We start from the raw sequence: 14625 nt of genomic DNA, 5'->3' as shown, positions 1-14625 counted from the left end.
TAACACATCGCTTGTGGTCATAGAAGAAGCTCACTCAGTCACAGATATCCAGGAGCATTCCCACAGCCCACAGTCTATAATTTTTGTCAAGGAAATGATTGCTCTCAATGTTAGAGAGGGGCTTTTAGCAGACTGAAATCAGATTTCCCTTAGTAATCCTCTCTGCTTCTGTTTTCACAGGCACTGCCTGAGACAAGTCTACTGATGCCAGAAATGCTGGCATTTGCTCCACCATAGACCTCTATCTGCTGGCAACTGGGCAGGGGAGTTCACAGGAGAGAGTCCCAGGGGGAGAGACGTGCACAGAGAGACCCAAGTGCCTGCAGAGGGTCCCCTACGAGCTTGAGTGCTGGTCAGCACATGCGTGTGAGGACGCTACCCAAGGAGAGGAAAGAATCCCTCAAGAAGATAGAGCCTGGTGGTACTCACGCAAGGCTGGGGACCTTCCAAAGACTTAAGGAAGAAATGACACCAATTCTATACAAACCCTTGCAGAAAATTTAGAAGCAATTCTTTCCAACTCATTCTACGAAGCTAGCATTACTCTGATAACAAAAGTAGATAAAGACAAGAAAAGAAAACTATAGATCCAACTTTCATGAACATAGATGCAAAATTCTAAACAAAATTTTAGATATCCAACAATATATATAAAAAAAGTAATACATAGTGGAGTTTATCCCTGGAATACAAAGTTGTTTTAACATTCAAAAAAAAATCAGTGGATCATATTAATAAATTTAAAAAGAAAAACCATATAATCATTTCAATAAATGCAGAAAAGTATTTGACCAAATCTAACAGCCATTTCTGATTAAAAAAAAAAAAAAACTCTCAGCAAGTGATGAATAGAAGGGAATAAAGGGCATCTACAAAACACCTACAGATAACATCATACTTAATGGTGAAAGACTGCTTAACCCCTAAGGTCGAGAGTAAGACAAGCGTGTCCAGTCTTACTATTTACCACTTCTATTCAACATTGGTTCCATCAATATTGATTCTAGTCAAGGCAAGAAGGCAATAAAAGGAATTAAAAGTTATTCAAAAAAAAGTTATTCAGATTAGAAAAGAAGAAATAAAACTGCTTTACTTGCAAATGACATGATTGCCTATGTAGAAAATCCGTTGGAATTTAAAATAGTCAAACTCATAGAATCAGAAAGTAGAATGGTGATTACCAGGGTCTGAGGAAGGGGGAAACAGGGTGATGCTGGCCAAAGGGTATAAAGTTTCAGTTTTGCAAAATGAATGAATCCTAGATATCCACTTTAACCATAGTGCCCACAGTGAACGATATTGAATTGTTTTCTTAAAATTGTGCTAAGAAGGTAAATCTTATGTTGTGTTCTTATCACACACAAAAAATTAAAATGAAAAAAAGAGGACAGAAGGAAACTTTTGGACGTGATGGATATGTTTATGACATTGATTGTGGTGATGGTTTCACAAGTATATGTTTACCTCCAAACTCATCAAGTGGTATACATTAAATGTGTACAGCTTTTTGTACATTAGTCATACCTCAATAAAGTGTATTTAAAAAGAAAAGAAAGAAAATCCTTCGGAATGTACCAAAGAGCTGCTAGAATAAATAAGTTAATTTAGTGAGGTTACAAGATATAAGATCAGCATAAAAAATCAATTGCATTTCTTCTACTAGCACAAGCAATTATAAATTACAACTTAACAAATAATACCATTATAACAGCATCAAAGAGATGAACTATTTAGGAATAAATTTGACAAAAGATGTGTACACTCATAACTGCAAAACATTGCTGAGAGGAATTAAAGAAGACCTAAATAAATGGTGAGGCATACCATGTTCATGGGTCAGAAGACTCAATATTATTAAGATGTCAGTTCTTCCCAAATTAATCAATAGATTCACTGTAATCCCAGTCAAAATCCCAGCAGACTTTTTTGTAGAAACTGACAAACGGATTCTAAAGTTCATATGAAAATGCAAAGAACCTAAAATAGCCAAACAACTTTGAAAAAGAAGAACTAAGTTTTAGGCTTACCTCTCCCTTATTTTCATATTATTATAAAGATACAGTAATTAAAACAGTGTGGTTTTGGTGTCAAAATAAACAAATAGATCGACAGAACAGAATAGAGTCCAGCAACAGGGCCATGCACATTTGGACAATTGATTTTTGACAAAGGTGTAAAGGCAATTCATTGGAGAAAGGACAGTCTTTTTAATAAATGATGCTAGAACAAGTAGATATACATACACACAAAAAATGAATTTCAATCCATACCTTCATTTTATACAAATATTAACCCAAAATGGATGGTAGACCTAAGTGTGAAACCTAAAACTATAAAACTTCTAGAAGAAAATATATGAGACCTTGGGTTAAGCAAAGATTTCTTTCATGTGACATCAAAAACATGAGTCATAAAAGAATAAATTCATAAACTGCACTTCATCAGAATTTGAAACTTCTGCTTTTCAAAAGACATTGTTAAGCAAAGGAAAAATATAAGACAGAATGAGAAAAAAAATTGCAAAATGCATATCTGATAAAGGACTTGTATCCAGAATATATAAAGAAGTAGCAAAATTCAATAGTAAGAAAACAAACGACCTATTTTTTTTTTTTTTTTTTTTTTTTTGCGGTACGCAGGCCTCTCACTCTTATGGCCTCTCCCGCTGCGGAGCACAGGCTCCGGACGCGCAGGCCCAGCGGCCATGGCTCACGGGCCCAGCCGCTCCACGGCATGTGGGATCTTCCCGGACCGGGGCACAAACCCGTGTCCCCTGCAACGGCAGGCGGACTCTCAACCACTGCGCCACCGGGGAAGCCCTATTTTTTTTAATGGTCAAAAGATTTGAACAGGTTTTCACCAAAAAAGATATGTGGGCTACAAATAAGCACATGAAATGATGTTCAACATCATTAGTCAATATAAATTTAAGTGACAATGAGGTAATGTTCACACCAATTAGAAAAGTTAAAATTAAAAAGACAGACCAAGTATCAGTAAAGTTGTGGAAAAGCTGGCACTCAGATACGCTGCTGGCAGGAAGGTAAAAATGGTACAACCATGTTGGAAAAGTGTTCCGCAGTTTCTTAAAAAGTTAAAGGTGCCCCTATCATATAATCCCGCCATTCCACACTTCGGTGTTCCCTCAAAGGAGATGAAAGCACATGTTTATACAAAGGTTTGTACACAAAAGTTCTTAGCAGTTTCATCTGTAATAGCTAAAGCCTGGAAACAACCCAAATGTCCATCAACAGGCGAAGAGATAAATTGTAGTATATCCATATAATGGAATACTACCCAGTAATAACAAGAAGGGAACTACTGAGACATGAAAAAGATGGATGAATCTCAAAGTAATTATGCTGAGGGATAGAAGCCAAGTAAAGTATATACTGCATGATTCCATTTACAGAAAATTATAAGAAATGCAAACTACTATATAGTTTGGAAACAACCTGGAAAACTAGGCCTGGAAACGACCTAAGTGTCCCTCAACAGATGCATGGATAAAGAAAATGCTATATGTGTAATGGAATATTATCCGGCCATAAAAAAAGAAGAAATTCTGCGTGTTGCAGCCACATGGATGGACCTCGAGGGTATTATGCTAAGTGAAATAAGTCACAGAGAGAAAGTACATACTGCACGTCCTCTCCTATGTGTGGAATTCATAGAGGCAGAGAGCAGAATGGTGATTACCAGAGGCTGGGGGTGTGAGGAATGCGGACATGTTGGTCAAACTTCGTTATAAGATAAACAATTTCTGGGGATGTAACATACAGCATGGTGGTTGCAGTGAACTATACTGTCTTATATAGTTGAAAGTTCTTAAGAGAGTAGATCTTAAGTGTTATTACCACCAAAAAAAAAGGTAATTATATGAAGGAATGAAGGTGTTAACTAACCTTACTGTGGTAATCATTTTGCAATACATACATGTATTAAATCATCATGTTCTACACCTAAACTTACTATCCATAACATATCAATAAAGCTGGAAAATAGTTATATTTTTAAAAAACAAAACAGGTTTTTGGTTGCATTGGGATGGGGTAGCAGAGGTCAGGGGTGGGAGAGAGGGAAGGAGGAAATTTGGGGGAGTGATGGATACCTTCATTATCTTGATAGTGGTGATGGTTTCAAGGGCGTGTACCTATGTCGAAACTCACCCAACTGTACACTTCAAATGTGTGCAAGTTGTTGTAAGCCAATTATACCGTCATAAAATTGCTAAAACAAAAGTTAGTGGGGAATAGGCTTCTCCAGCTCTTTGCCTCTAGTCCACGCATCCGTAATTCAGGCACTAAGGAAACGCTTGGTGACCACAAGGGCAAAGAAAGATCGTAAACAATTCAGGCACGTGAGTAGATAAATCAGCCCAAGGCTTGCTGGGCAGGAAGGGGAAATTAGGGAAGAGAGAACCCAGTGGCTGATATGAACAGTACTGCTGGGAGCTGGAAACATCGCAGAGAGAGAGAGAGAAGACAGGGGGCAGGGGGGAGAGTTTTCAGCCTGGCTCAAGTCCCTCATCCCCATCTTTGTGCCACCTGCTCTTCCCTAGTGAACCGAGCCAATGTTTAACCGCACTGGGTCCGGTGGTCAGTCTGCGCCCCTCCCCCTCTGCCTCCTTGAGCTCCTGGGCAGCTGGCCAGAGGGGACAAGGTCCACACCTGCCAGGCCGAGTCACTGGCCCCAAACCGGGGAGGGAGTTAGGGAAGAGATAGAGCCCAGGAGGGACGCGGGTGCCCACCAGGCAGTCCTGGGGCACTGCCTCTTTCCCCACCCAAGCCCCAGTCACCACCACTCAAAGATGGAGCCACTCCTGGAGACGGAGGATGGAGTCAGTTATCTGCTCCCCAAATCCCCCGTTTAGTCTCCTTGCCCAAATTCTAAAATGTCCTGGCATTTTTCCCCATGGGATGGGAGAGACCACATGCCCATCCTGGAAAGGAATCATTCTGCTGGACACCCTTTTCAATAGGAACACATTCTGTGGCGTCACCTGTAAGGCTCCAGGTGACATGTTTTTAGGACAAACTGACGATATGCCACATGAGCAGCACAGCAGTGAACGTGCATGACTATTACATGCTGAAATCAACACTGCTGGACCAATACTTGGCATTGCTTCATTAACTAAAAGTGGTGACCAGTTGTCACGTACTCATAAAATAACCGTGACTCTTACATGAAGAAAAACGCTCCTTGTTTCTCTTCGTTCTTTAGTATATCTACGGACAACCTCAGGGCAAACGGGGGCCATCTAATGCCCTTGACATTGGTGTCCCCATGCTCCCTCTCCCTGACATCCAGAGGTGGGCTTTACTTGGCTATGGCCCTTCCCTCTAAGATCCCAGCTTTGAGAGGTCCAGCTGTGGTACATTCTGCGGTAGCCTCACGTGGGTCTCCAGCCCCAGGCAGCCTGGGTGTCGGGCAACTCAGTCTGCCGGTAGCCGGGGTCCAGGGAGCTGGAGGGCTTCCGGCTGAAGGCCCAGGTTCCGAAGCAGCCAGGCTTTAGGTATTTGGGCAGAGCCACCAGTTATGTGAGAAAGAAGGACATCAAGGAGACTCCAAGCTTCTTAGCCTTGTAACCAGTCTGCTTCCCCCCTTAGTCCCCTGCAATCAGTTCTCAACACAGTAGCCAGACAGTGTACAAGTGTAAGATTGGCCCCTCTGCTCAAACCCCTGGCCCGCCTCCCCATCACTGGAGGGAAAGCCAGAGTCTCACAGTGGCTGACAAGCCCTGGGTGACCTGCCCCCCCAAAGTGACTCCCCTCCAGTGGCTCCCCAAACACGCCAGCCAACCTCCTGCTTTAGGGCCATTAACACCTGTTTCCTCTGCCTGGAGCACTTTCTCCCTAATATCCACGTGGCCGGCTCTCACTCACTGGCAAGACTTCACTCTAACGTTCTCGGTGTGGTGGCCCGCAGCCCCCCTCCTGTAGCACTCAGGAACTTCTGATATGCTACGGAATTTTCTTGTTTACTGTGTTTATTGTTTATTGTCTGTCTCTCACAGACAGACAAGGAGTGTAAGCCCCACAAGGACAGGGAAGGGGTCTGTTCTGTTCATAGATTATCACAACAACTCGGAATAATTCCTGGCAGGTGGTGGGTCCACGGTAAGTCACTGTCGTTGGGTGACACAGTCCGGGCTTGGTTGGCCTGACTGTCGAAAGCCATGGGGAGGGGGGCGGGCAGGTGCTCGGGGTAGACTGGCCACAAGGCCTGGACGGCAGGGAGGGCGCTTATCTAGGAGGTGGCTGAGGCGGGCGCCCCCTGCCCCCGTCTCCTGATGGATTTTAGACAGGCTTCTTGGTACCCCTTTCTCAGCATCTCTGGTTTTCGACTACAGTGTTTCACCGTTTCCCTGTTCCTCTATCATATGCTTGCCTCAGCCTTTTCCCTGCTCTGGGACTCACTTCTATTAGGATCTACCAAATGTTAAAGCTGGAAGGAACCGCAGAAGATATCACTTATATTTTTAGATTGGAACCGAAATTACGCTTTGGGGACGTTTTCCTCCCTGACTTCCCCACCAAACAAACATTAACGATAATAAAGTCCCGAGTTTATCCCCCCAGCCAAGCACAAAAGTGGCTACTTACAGCTATGAAGTACAAGAAAGGGCCCAGAAAAAAGCAGGCTGATGACACCCGTGACCCCAGCACCCTCCTGCAGAAGCTGCTCAGAACGTCCCTCTCGCCCCCAGGAGTCCAAGCCCCAATCTGAGAACCACGGGTTTAAATAAAATCACTAAAGCAGGAGGATGGGGTCAAACCAACCTAGACGGTCTCCGTCCTCCCCACCCCCTTCCCCATGTCGGCAGTGAAGGGTCCTGTCACAAGGACCCTGTCACAAGGAGGCCTCTGTCCCCTCTCGACAAGAGACGAGAAGGTGACGAGATGAAGTGTGGGACCCGTGCTCTGGGGGGAGGGGACGAGGGGGTAAAGGGGACAGAAAGGTTAAGCCTCTGGGAACACCAAAACCCGGAAAAGCGGGCCTGTCTGGGCCCCTCTACAGGCCACACGGGTCCCGGGTTTGTCCCCTTCACACTGGCAGGGGCGCCTCCCGCGTGTCCACCCGGTGGCCCTGGCTGACTCATGCCCTTCAGAGCAAACCCGGGCATCGGCCTCGGGCCCGGCCCTAGAGCCCCTCCGAGCACTTCCTCCAGCTGCTGTTGTCCATCAAGGAGAGAGAAGAGGAAGCCCGAGGCCTTGTGCCCTATCGGGGAAGAGACCGGGGTGGTGGCCTAAGGATTCCGCGGACCGTTCCGTGAGCCCCGAAACGGCTCGTGGGGACCGGCGTGCTGGAGGGCAGGCTCTTCCCGGCACGAGGTGGCCACCCTCCTGCCTCTGCTCCCCCCGAAGCACCCACGTGAGGAACCAGGGGCCGTGGACACGCTTGCTCCCGGCCTGCCTTTCCCCCGAGACACGGCCACACCTCCCTGGGCCGCACAAGCCTACACAGAGCCCCGGGGCGGAGCTCAGACGTAGGCCTCCCCTCGACAGGATGACCCCGTGTGCCCTGCCCAGGCCCTGCTCCCCTCTTCTTTCCCTGCTCAGCCCAGTGGTTGGCACCAAGCCTGGGACCCCTCTCCCACCTCTTCGTGCCACTCCTGCTAATTCCCCAGCCACCCTCACCCAATTCCTGAGAGGCTTGGGGAAAGCGGCTCACCTCCCGACCTTCCTGCCGCGTGAGGAGCTAAGCTGGTTACCGGGTTCCAGACACGGAGCCCCAAGGCCCGGCTTAGCCCCCAGACTCCTTCTCCTCCCTGAACGACAAGCCCCATCCCTCCGCCCTCGGGCCTAAATGTCTGAACAAGCCGGCGGAGGGTCCAGGGCTGGGTCGGGACCTCCCTCCTTCCCTCGCAATGTCAGCCGAGCAAAGTCCTGCGGCTTCAGGCTGCCGGCCAGGAAGTCTTGTGGAGAGGGAACACATCAGCCCATTCCCACCCCTCTGGAAAAATACAAGTTAGCCTCCAACCCCACGGCCAATCCCCGCTTGCCACAATCCTGAAAGTAAGACTATGGGCTCAGAGCATCTGTGTGTCACCCCCTTCCCATGCTCCCTCTTCCACCCCGCATCGTGGGCTTTATCTCCCCCAAACCACTGAGACTGGGCTCACACACGGAGGCCCCCACACCCCACAAAGGGGTAGGTGTGGCATTAGGGTTCCCTCCAGGCCTCGTGGCCCACAGAACTCCCACCCCCTCGGCCTGTCCCCGTGACCCACCTTGGCGTTTCCCCTCCTCTAGCGCAGGCTGCAGCCTCCCATAAAACCAGCCCTGGGAGCCCAGCCCCGCTAAGCTCTACCCACCAACGAGGGGACCTTCCGAGCCCACTGCTCGGCCAGAGCACTTCAGCACCTGGGAAATCCCTCTGGGGCTCCCCAGAGGCCCAGGAGTGCCTGAAGGAGAGTCCCCGGTGGGAAAGTGACCAGCAACAGGGGCAGCGGAGTGGCTGCAGCGCCTGGAATGGCGGAGAATGAGAGGCAGGAGAGACGCAGGAAAGAGTTAGAGTTCATGCTCCCCCCACACACATTTCAGTGGGAAAATCTTAAAGGAAGAGCCACTGGTATCAAAGGTGACACATGGGGGGACACATGTCACAGAGCAGGAGGAGGACAGGAAGTCACGGCTATGGAGTCTCGAGACCTCATGGGACAGTTGGGTGCCGACATCCTCTTCAGCATAGCTACCGTTCGTTAGGCCCTTTGCACACGTGACCTCTACGCGTTACAACAGCCTTGAAGGGCAGGTAGAACTATCTCCGTTGACAGCATTTACCTGAGCTCCCAAGGTAAGGCTTGCCTGAGATTACAGGGTGTAAGTAGCAGAGGCAGAACCCAAACTCCCACCCATCTGGTTCCCAGCCTATACCCATGTTTCTCTGAAGCCACAGTAGGGACCCCCCAGGAAGTCGCCCCTCTGTCAAGGTGTCTCTCCTGCAGTGCCCTGAGGGTCTTTCCAACTCCAGTATCCTCTGCGTCCATGGGACTCCCCAGAGGGCAGTAAGTGCGTGAGATGGAGACAGCCTTGGGATGGGGGGGGCGAGGGTGACGCAGTGGGTCTCACCTCCCCCGTTTTTGTAGCAGAGGTAGGGAAACCTCCAGACGTTGCCCAGCCCGATGATCTCCCCGGCCACGGACAGCACGAACTCCATCTTGTTGTTCCAGTGCCCCCGCTGCAGGCCGCCAGCCTCCTCCGCCTTTTCCATGCCTGGGCACACTGGTTTTGTCTCTCCATTACTGGTTGTGCTCGAGACCCTGCTATCCATTCCACCTGGAAAACAAGCAGGGCGCTCCGTTACTGCTGGGAAGCCTGGAAGGAAAGCTGCCCCCTTCCTTCGCCAGGAACTTCCCGAGGGAATAGAGCCCTGGAAGAGATGAATCCTACTCCTGTCCGCAGATCCACGTCCTCCTTAGCATCTCTTGCTGGTAAAGGCTGGGTAACAGCTGCTGAGAGTATATATCCCTTTCATGTGTCAGGAAGAAAGTGCTGATCCTGAGCCACAGACACTGCTCCCCTAGAAGGTTCCTTGGGTGGGGCTTGTGGACATGGGGTGTTCATGTGCCCCAGGTTGTCGGAGTTCTCCCTTCCACCCTACAGCCAGCTTCATCTGCATTAGCATGTGCCTCAGTTTCTCCATTCCATGTATGGGGACAGTCACAAGGATAGGAGTTGAATGTATCCTCAAAGTCACCAATTTCCCTTTTGGGAATTTACCCTAAAGAAATAATTGCGATGGTTGGTAAAGATTCAGCACTGAGGAAGTTCACTGTTTATAACAGCCAAATATTGGAAAGTATATAAATGTTCAGAAAGGGTAAATAGGTTAATAAATTAAGGCACGTACGATGGACTACTATAGAATCATGAAAAAACGTGTTACAGAAGAAAGTGTAGTGAAATGAAAAGTTGTTCACAATGTGTGAAGTGAAAAGTTAGGAAATAGCACACGTGGCATGATTTTGCTGGGAAAATACCTTATAAAGCATTTGTATGCATGAAGATTAGGATATCCACCAGTGGATGGGCTATAGGCATGTTTTCCTTATCTATATTTTCTACATTTTCATCGAAGAACATGTTTTATTTTGTAATAGGAAAATAAATGTCAGTATTTTTGGATCCCTGCAAGGGGGTGAGAGTGGTTGAGCAGGACCAAGCGCTCTGCGTAAGATGAGCTAACTTTTGGCCGCAATACGGCATGGGGGATCTCAGTTCCACGACCAGGGATCGAACCCGTGCCCCCGTCCCCGACTGGGAGCACAGAGTCTCAACCACTGGACCACCAGGGAAGTCCCGAACTCTGGGCTCTTTTTCTTTTTTGGTGGTGGCCGGTGCACGACCCTATTAAGTAGAGAAGGCAACATAAAATGAATACAGAACCGTAGTACTACACCCTTCCTGGCCCTTTCCTAGACTCGTACTGGGATTGAGGATGCGATTGGATGTGGCCCACGTTCAGTGAACAGCTCTGTAGACTAAGTGCTTTACATACAGTTATTTCGTTCAATCCACACAGCTCCGAGACGTGAGCAGGATTCCCTCTGCTTTGCAAGCAGGAAGCTGCGGTTCAGAGAGGCTGGGTGACACGGGTGCGGCCGTGTGGCACAGCCGGGACCTGAGCCCACGCTGCCTTGCTTGTTCACTTACCTCCCGCAGTCATACTGGCTGGTGGGTCCAGCGTAAGCATCCCCGACTGTATACGGCGGCCCCCTCTCTGGAGAAGTGGGTACACGCACTTCTTTCTACTCCCCGAGAAACGTTCGCATGAACACAATTTTCTCACAGGAGCCCCAACTGGCCACAGATTCTCCTGTGGCTCTGCCTTCCCAGCGGGGCTTCCCCGAGGGATCCAGAAAGTCAGAGGGAGGTCAGGAACATATTGCGTATTTGATAAATGAATGGGCTTCAAAGACTGTGGGTTAAGAAGAAGAAACCCAAGCAGCTGGCCCTCAGAAGCTTCCCCAGTCCTTTGGAGAAGGCCTCCTCATGTCTTGTGCAGGTTCTGGGGCTGATGGATGTCTTCCGATGATAAAGCACCATCTCCCTCACTTCTCCATTCCCCCAGACCCTAGAAGAACAGACCCCTAGGGACCCCTGGGTCCCTTAGCCGCGCTGGGTACCAGTCCTCAGAGCAGCATCGTGCGACTGAAAGACAAGCCTGGGTTCAAATCATAGCTCTGCACCAGAGACCACACGACTTCAAGGAAGTGAATTAATTACTCTGAGCCTCAGTTTGTGCGTCTGTAAACGCGAGGGTGACGGGATACACTTAGCCATGAAGATTAAATGAGGAGATATATAGATATATATATATATATGCACTTCATAGTATAACAGGCACTCAAATTTTTATTTTCTTTTAATCCTGTCAAAAGTTTTATGTTCTTTCAACTTTCAATCTTGTCTCAGAAAAGAGAGCCTTGATTTTCTTAGAAGTAAACCCAAATGTCTTTCCTCTCCGTCTGGTCTCTTTCTCCAAATCACATTGGCCCTTAAATCAGCGGCCACTGAAGTTCCAGAAAGTCAAGACAATAGCATATAGTCTTTGCACATCACACATAAATGTCATAGTTTCCAGGAGAGGATCCCAAAACCCTTTGGCTGTAGGTCCCGTGAATCCTACCCACCTACAGTCTGAGACCCAGAAGCAGGAGCAAAAGAGAAGAAAACAGCACCAACCTCAGCGCAGCTGCTACCAGAGGTCCTGTCAGAGGGGAGAAGAGCTGTCCAGGGGGAAAGGGAGGTGCTGCCTATTTAAAGTGTGGCTCCCACTCCTCGGGCACTTGTAATTCTAAACTTGACCCCGCCCACATTCCGCCCTCCGTCCCCTGCTCCCCCCCCCTCCGCTCCGCTCCGCACAGACACTCAGACACACACACACACACACACACACACAGAGACACACATAGACAGACACACACACACGCACGCACGCACACGTGCACACACGTGCACAGGCGCGCTTGCACTTACCTGCATATAGAAAAGTCTGAAGAAGTGTTCGCCGAACCGTTATTAGTGGCTACGTTTGGAGAGTGGGGTTGGGGTCAGGAGAGGAAGTAAAGCTTTTTAAGCTTTAGTATTATTTGAAGTTTTAAATAATGTGCTAGAATTGATTTTTTAAATGATTGTCTCCACCAACACAGAAAAGGAAGTGTCAAGGTTCACAGCAAAGCGAAGTCCTACCCCCACCAGGGCACAAGAGCTGACAGATGGGGAAGAGGACGGCGGAGGGTGGAGTCATCGGAGCCCCAGCCCCACCAGGGCGGATGTGCAGAGTGCGTGGAGGCTGCTCGGGCTCCAAGGCCCCGTGGTCCAGGGTCTGGGTCCTGCTCCTACCCCTTCCCAGGCTGAGGCCGTGAACAAGGCGTCCAGCTTCCAAGAGTCCTATTTTCTCACCTATAGAAAGAGGAGAAGCGAATGGACCTGGAGATGATCGTACTAAGTGAAGTAAGTCAGACAGAGAAAGACAAGTACCATAGGATATCACTTACATCCTAAATCTAAAATATGATACAAATGAACTTACCTACAAAACAGAAACAGACTCACAGACACAGAGAACAAACTTACAGTTACCAAAGGGGAAAGGGGAGAGGGAGGGATAAATTAGGAGTTTGGGATTAACAGATATACATACTATATATAAAATAGATAACCAACAAGGACCTACTGTACAGCACAGGAAGCTATACTCAATATCTTTTTTTTAAGTGTTCTTTTTTAAAAATTTTAATTAATTAATTAGGTTGCGCCGGGTCTTAGTTGCGGCAGAGGGCTCCTTAATTGTGGCACATGGGCTCCTTAGTTATGGAATGCAAACTCTTAGTTGCGGCATGCATGTGGGATCTAGTTCCCTGACCAGGGATCAAACCCAGGACCCCTGCATTGGGAGCATGGAGTCTTAACCACTGCACCACAAGAGAAGTCCCTCAATGTCTTGTAATAACCTATAATGGAAAAGAATCTGAAAAAGAATAGATACATATGTGTATGTATAGCCAAATTGCTTTGCTGTATATCTGAAATATTGTAAATCAACTATACTTCAATAAAAAATAAAAATTAAAAAAAAAAGAAAGAGGAGAATATTCCTTACCTTGCAAAGTTGTGGGAGGTTTCAGGAGATTTGAGTAAAGGGCCTAACACACAGCAAGCCCTGATTTACCCTTAAGAAAGTATTCACGGTGAGCGAGGAAGTTTCCTGAAGGGGACGGGATTGAGAGACCCCTGAGCAAAGCCGGCTCCTGCCAGACAGAAGGAATGAGTCAGGGGGTATGAGGGGTGACTGAGTGGGATCGTACAGATGTGCCAGTGAGGAGGGTACATCAGAGACTCTAAGGCAGTTTCTATCCCTCTCATCCCCCATCCCCCATCTAGGACGCAGAAGCACATCCTGAAAACACCCAAGGAGCCTCGTGGGGATGATTATTCTTAACGTTTCTGCCGCCCCTTCCCTCTCCCCACCACCATCCATCTGTCTAATTTAAGTGTGCAAAGCAATAGACAAGGGTTTCCTGAGAAAGGCTGCAAACTCATGCAAAAAAGTCCATCTTCAAAAGCAATTAACTTCCATCCTTACTTATCAGCGAGCCGTACTCACTAATGACCTGGCACTTGTAATCTAAAGTCACCGGATAACTGAGGTTTACCGAGGTCTTCTGAGAAGCCGGATGCCGCGCAGCTGTTGGCGATGCTTCTCAGCCCTCCTGTGTCCTGACGCAGGGGAGCCTCTGGGATCCCAGTGTCCAGGATCAGTGGGGTAAGTCTGAGTCAGTTCTGAGTTGCCGCTCCTGTACTAGGCAACGTCTGGTTTTTCTTGTTGATCCTATTATGTTTGCATAACTGCTGCCATGTTACCATGTTGATTGCCACTTCGTTCCTCTCCAAAGCTTCATTCCTCTCCAATTTCTTTTCCTCTATAAAGCAGGAGCGATGCGGTAGGTCTTTTGCCCTGCCTAGGCTGACTAAGTTTAAAGAAGTGTGAGAACCCTGATAGATGAGCGCGCACGACAGCTCCTCACAACTCTGTCTGGGGTCGAGCACGAGTCCGGCAGGACAAGCCTTGTCTCCCTCGGGTCACCAGCATCTTTGGGTCTCCTGGGTGCAGGGTCCGGGAACTGGAAACAGTGCTAGAATCAGCGTTCAAGGCTCCCTTCTCAAGAGGCTGCTAAGTTTCAAGACGCACTTGAGATCGTTAGTGAGGGTGACTGGAGTCTGTCCTCCCAGAGCCGTATCTACGAAACAAGGCAGACCCTGGAGAAGCAGACTAGGAGGCCTTGGTTTCTATCAAATTGACCCTGGGTTGTTTTTGTTCTTGTTTTTGTTTGTGTGTTTGGGTTTTTTTTTTTTTTGCGGTACGCGGGCCTCTCACTGTTGTGGCCTCTCCCGCTGCGGAGCTCAGCGGCCACGGCTCACGGGCCCAGCCGCTCCACGGCATGTGGGATCTTCCCGGACCGGGGCACGAACCCACGTCCCCTGCATCGGCAGGCGGACTCTCAACCACTGCGCCACCAGGGAAGCCCGACCCTGGGTTTTTTAGATGCCAACATGCCATGATCTAGTCTCCCAACAATTTTTTTGGGTCTCTCCTAGGAGTGAAACAAGAGCA

General features: G+C 48.3%; 1 protein-coding gene across 3 annotated transcripts in view; it reads right to left on the bottom strand.

The window, feature by feature from the left end:
* The window catches only part of SLC6A13 (solute carrier family 6 member 13), a 35151-nt gene extending 20736 nt beyond the window's left edge, over window positions 1–14415 (bottom strand). Inside the window, exons 1-4 of one of the 3 annotated variants that reach the window (XR_003430033.1) lie at window positions 13667–14415; window positions 13114–13261; window positions 11988–12413; window positions 9078–9284 (exon numbers count right to left, since the gene is read on the bottom strand). Coding sequence is in view for 2 of the 3 variants with exons in the window: in XM_027093270.1 (XP_026949071.1) it covers window positions 9078–9279 (202 nt within the window). In the remaining variant the exon portion in view is untranslated. Of the gene's footprint in view, window positions 1–9077; window positions 9285–11987; window positions 12414–13113; window positions 13262–13666 lie in introns of those variants that run through there. The other 2 variants (XM_027093270.1, XM_027093271.1) reach the window with 2 other exon arrangements.
* Window positions 14416–14625: the final 210 nt, after the last annotated feature.

This window comes from Aethalodelphis obliquidens, unplaced genomic scaffold (genome assembly GCF_003676395.1).
Source record: "Aethalodelphis obliquidens isolate GAN/ISIS:26980383/991018 unplaced genomic scaffold, ASM367639v1 scaffold83, whole genome shotgun sequence".
Taxonomy (NCBI): Eukaryota; Metazoa; Chordata; class Mammalia; order Artiodactyla; family Delphinidae; genus Aethalodelphis; species Aethalodelphis obliquidens.
Note: the sequence above shows the minus strand (reverse complement) of the source record. Positions and strands in the feature narration are given on the sequence as shown.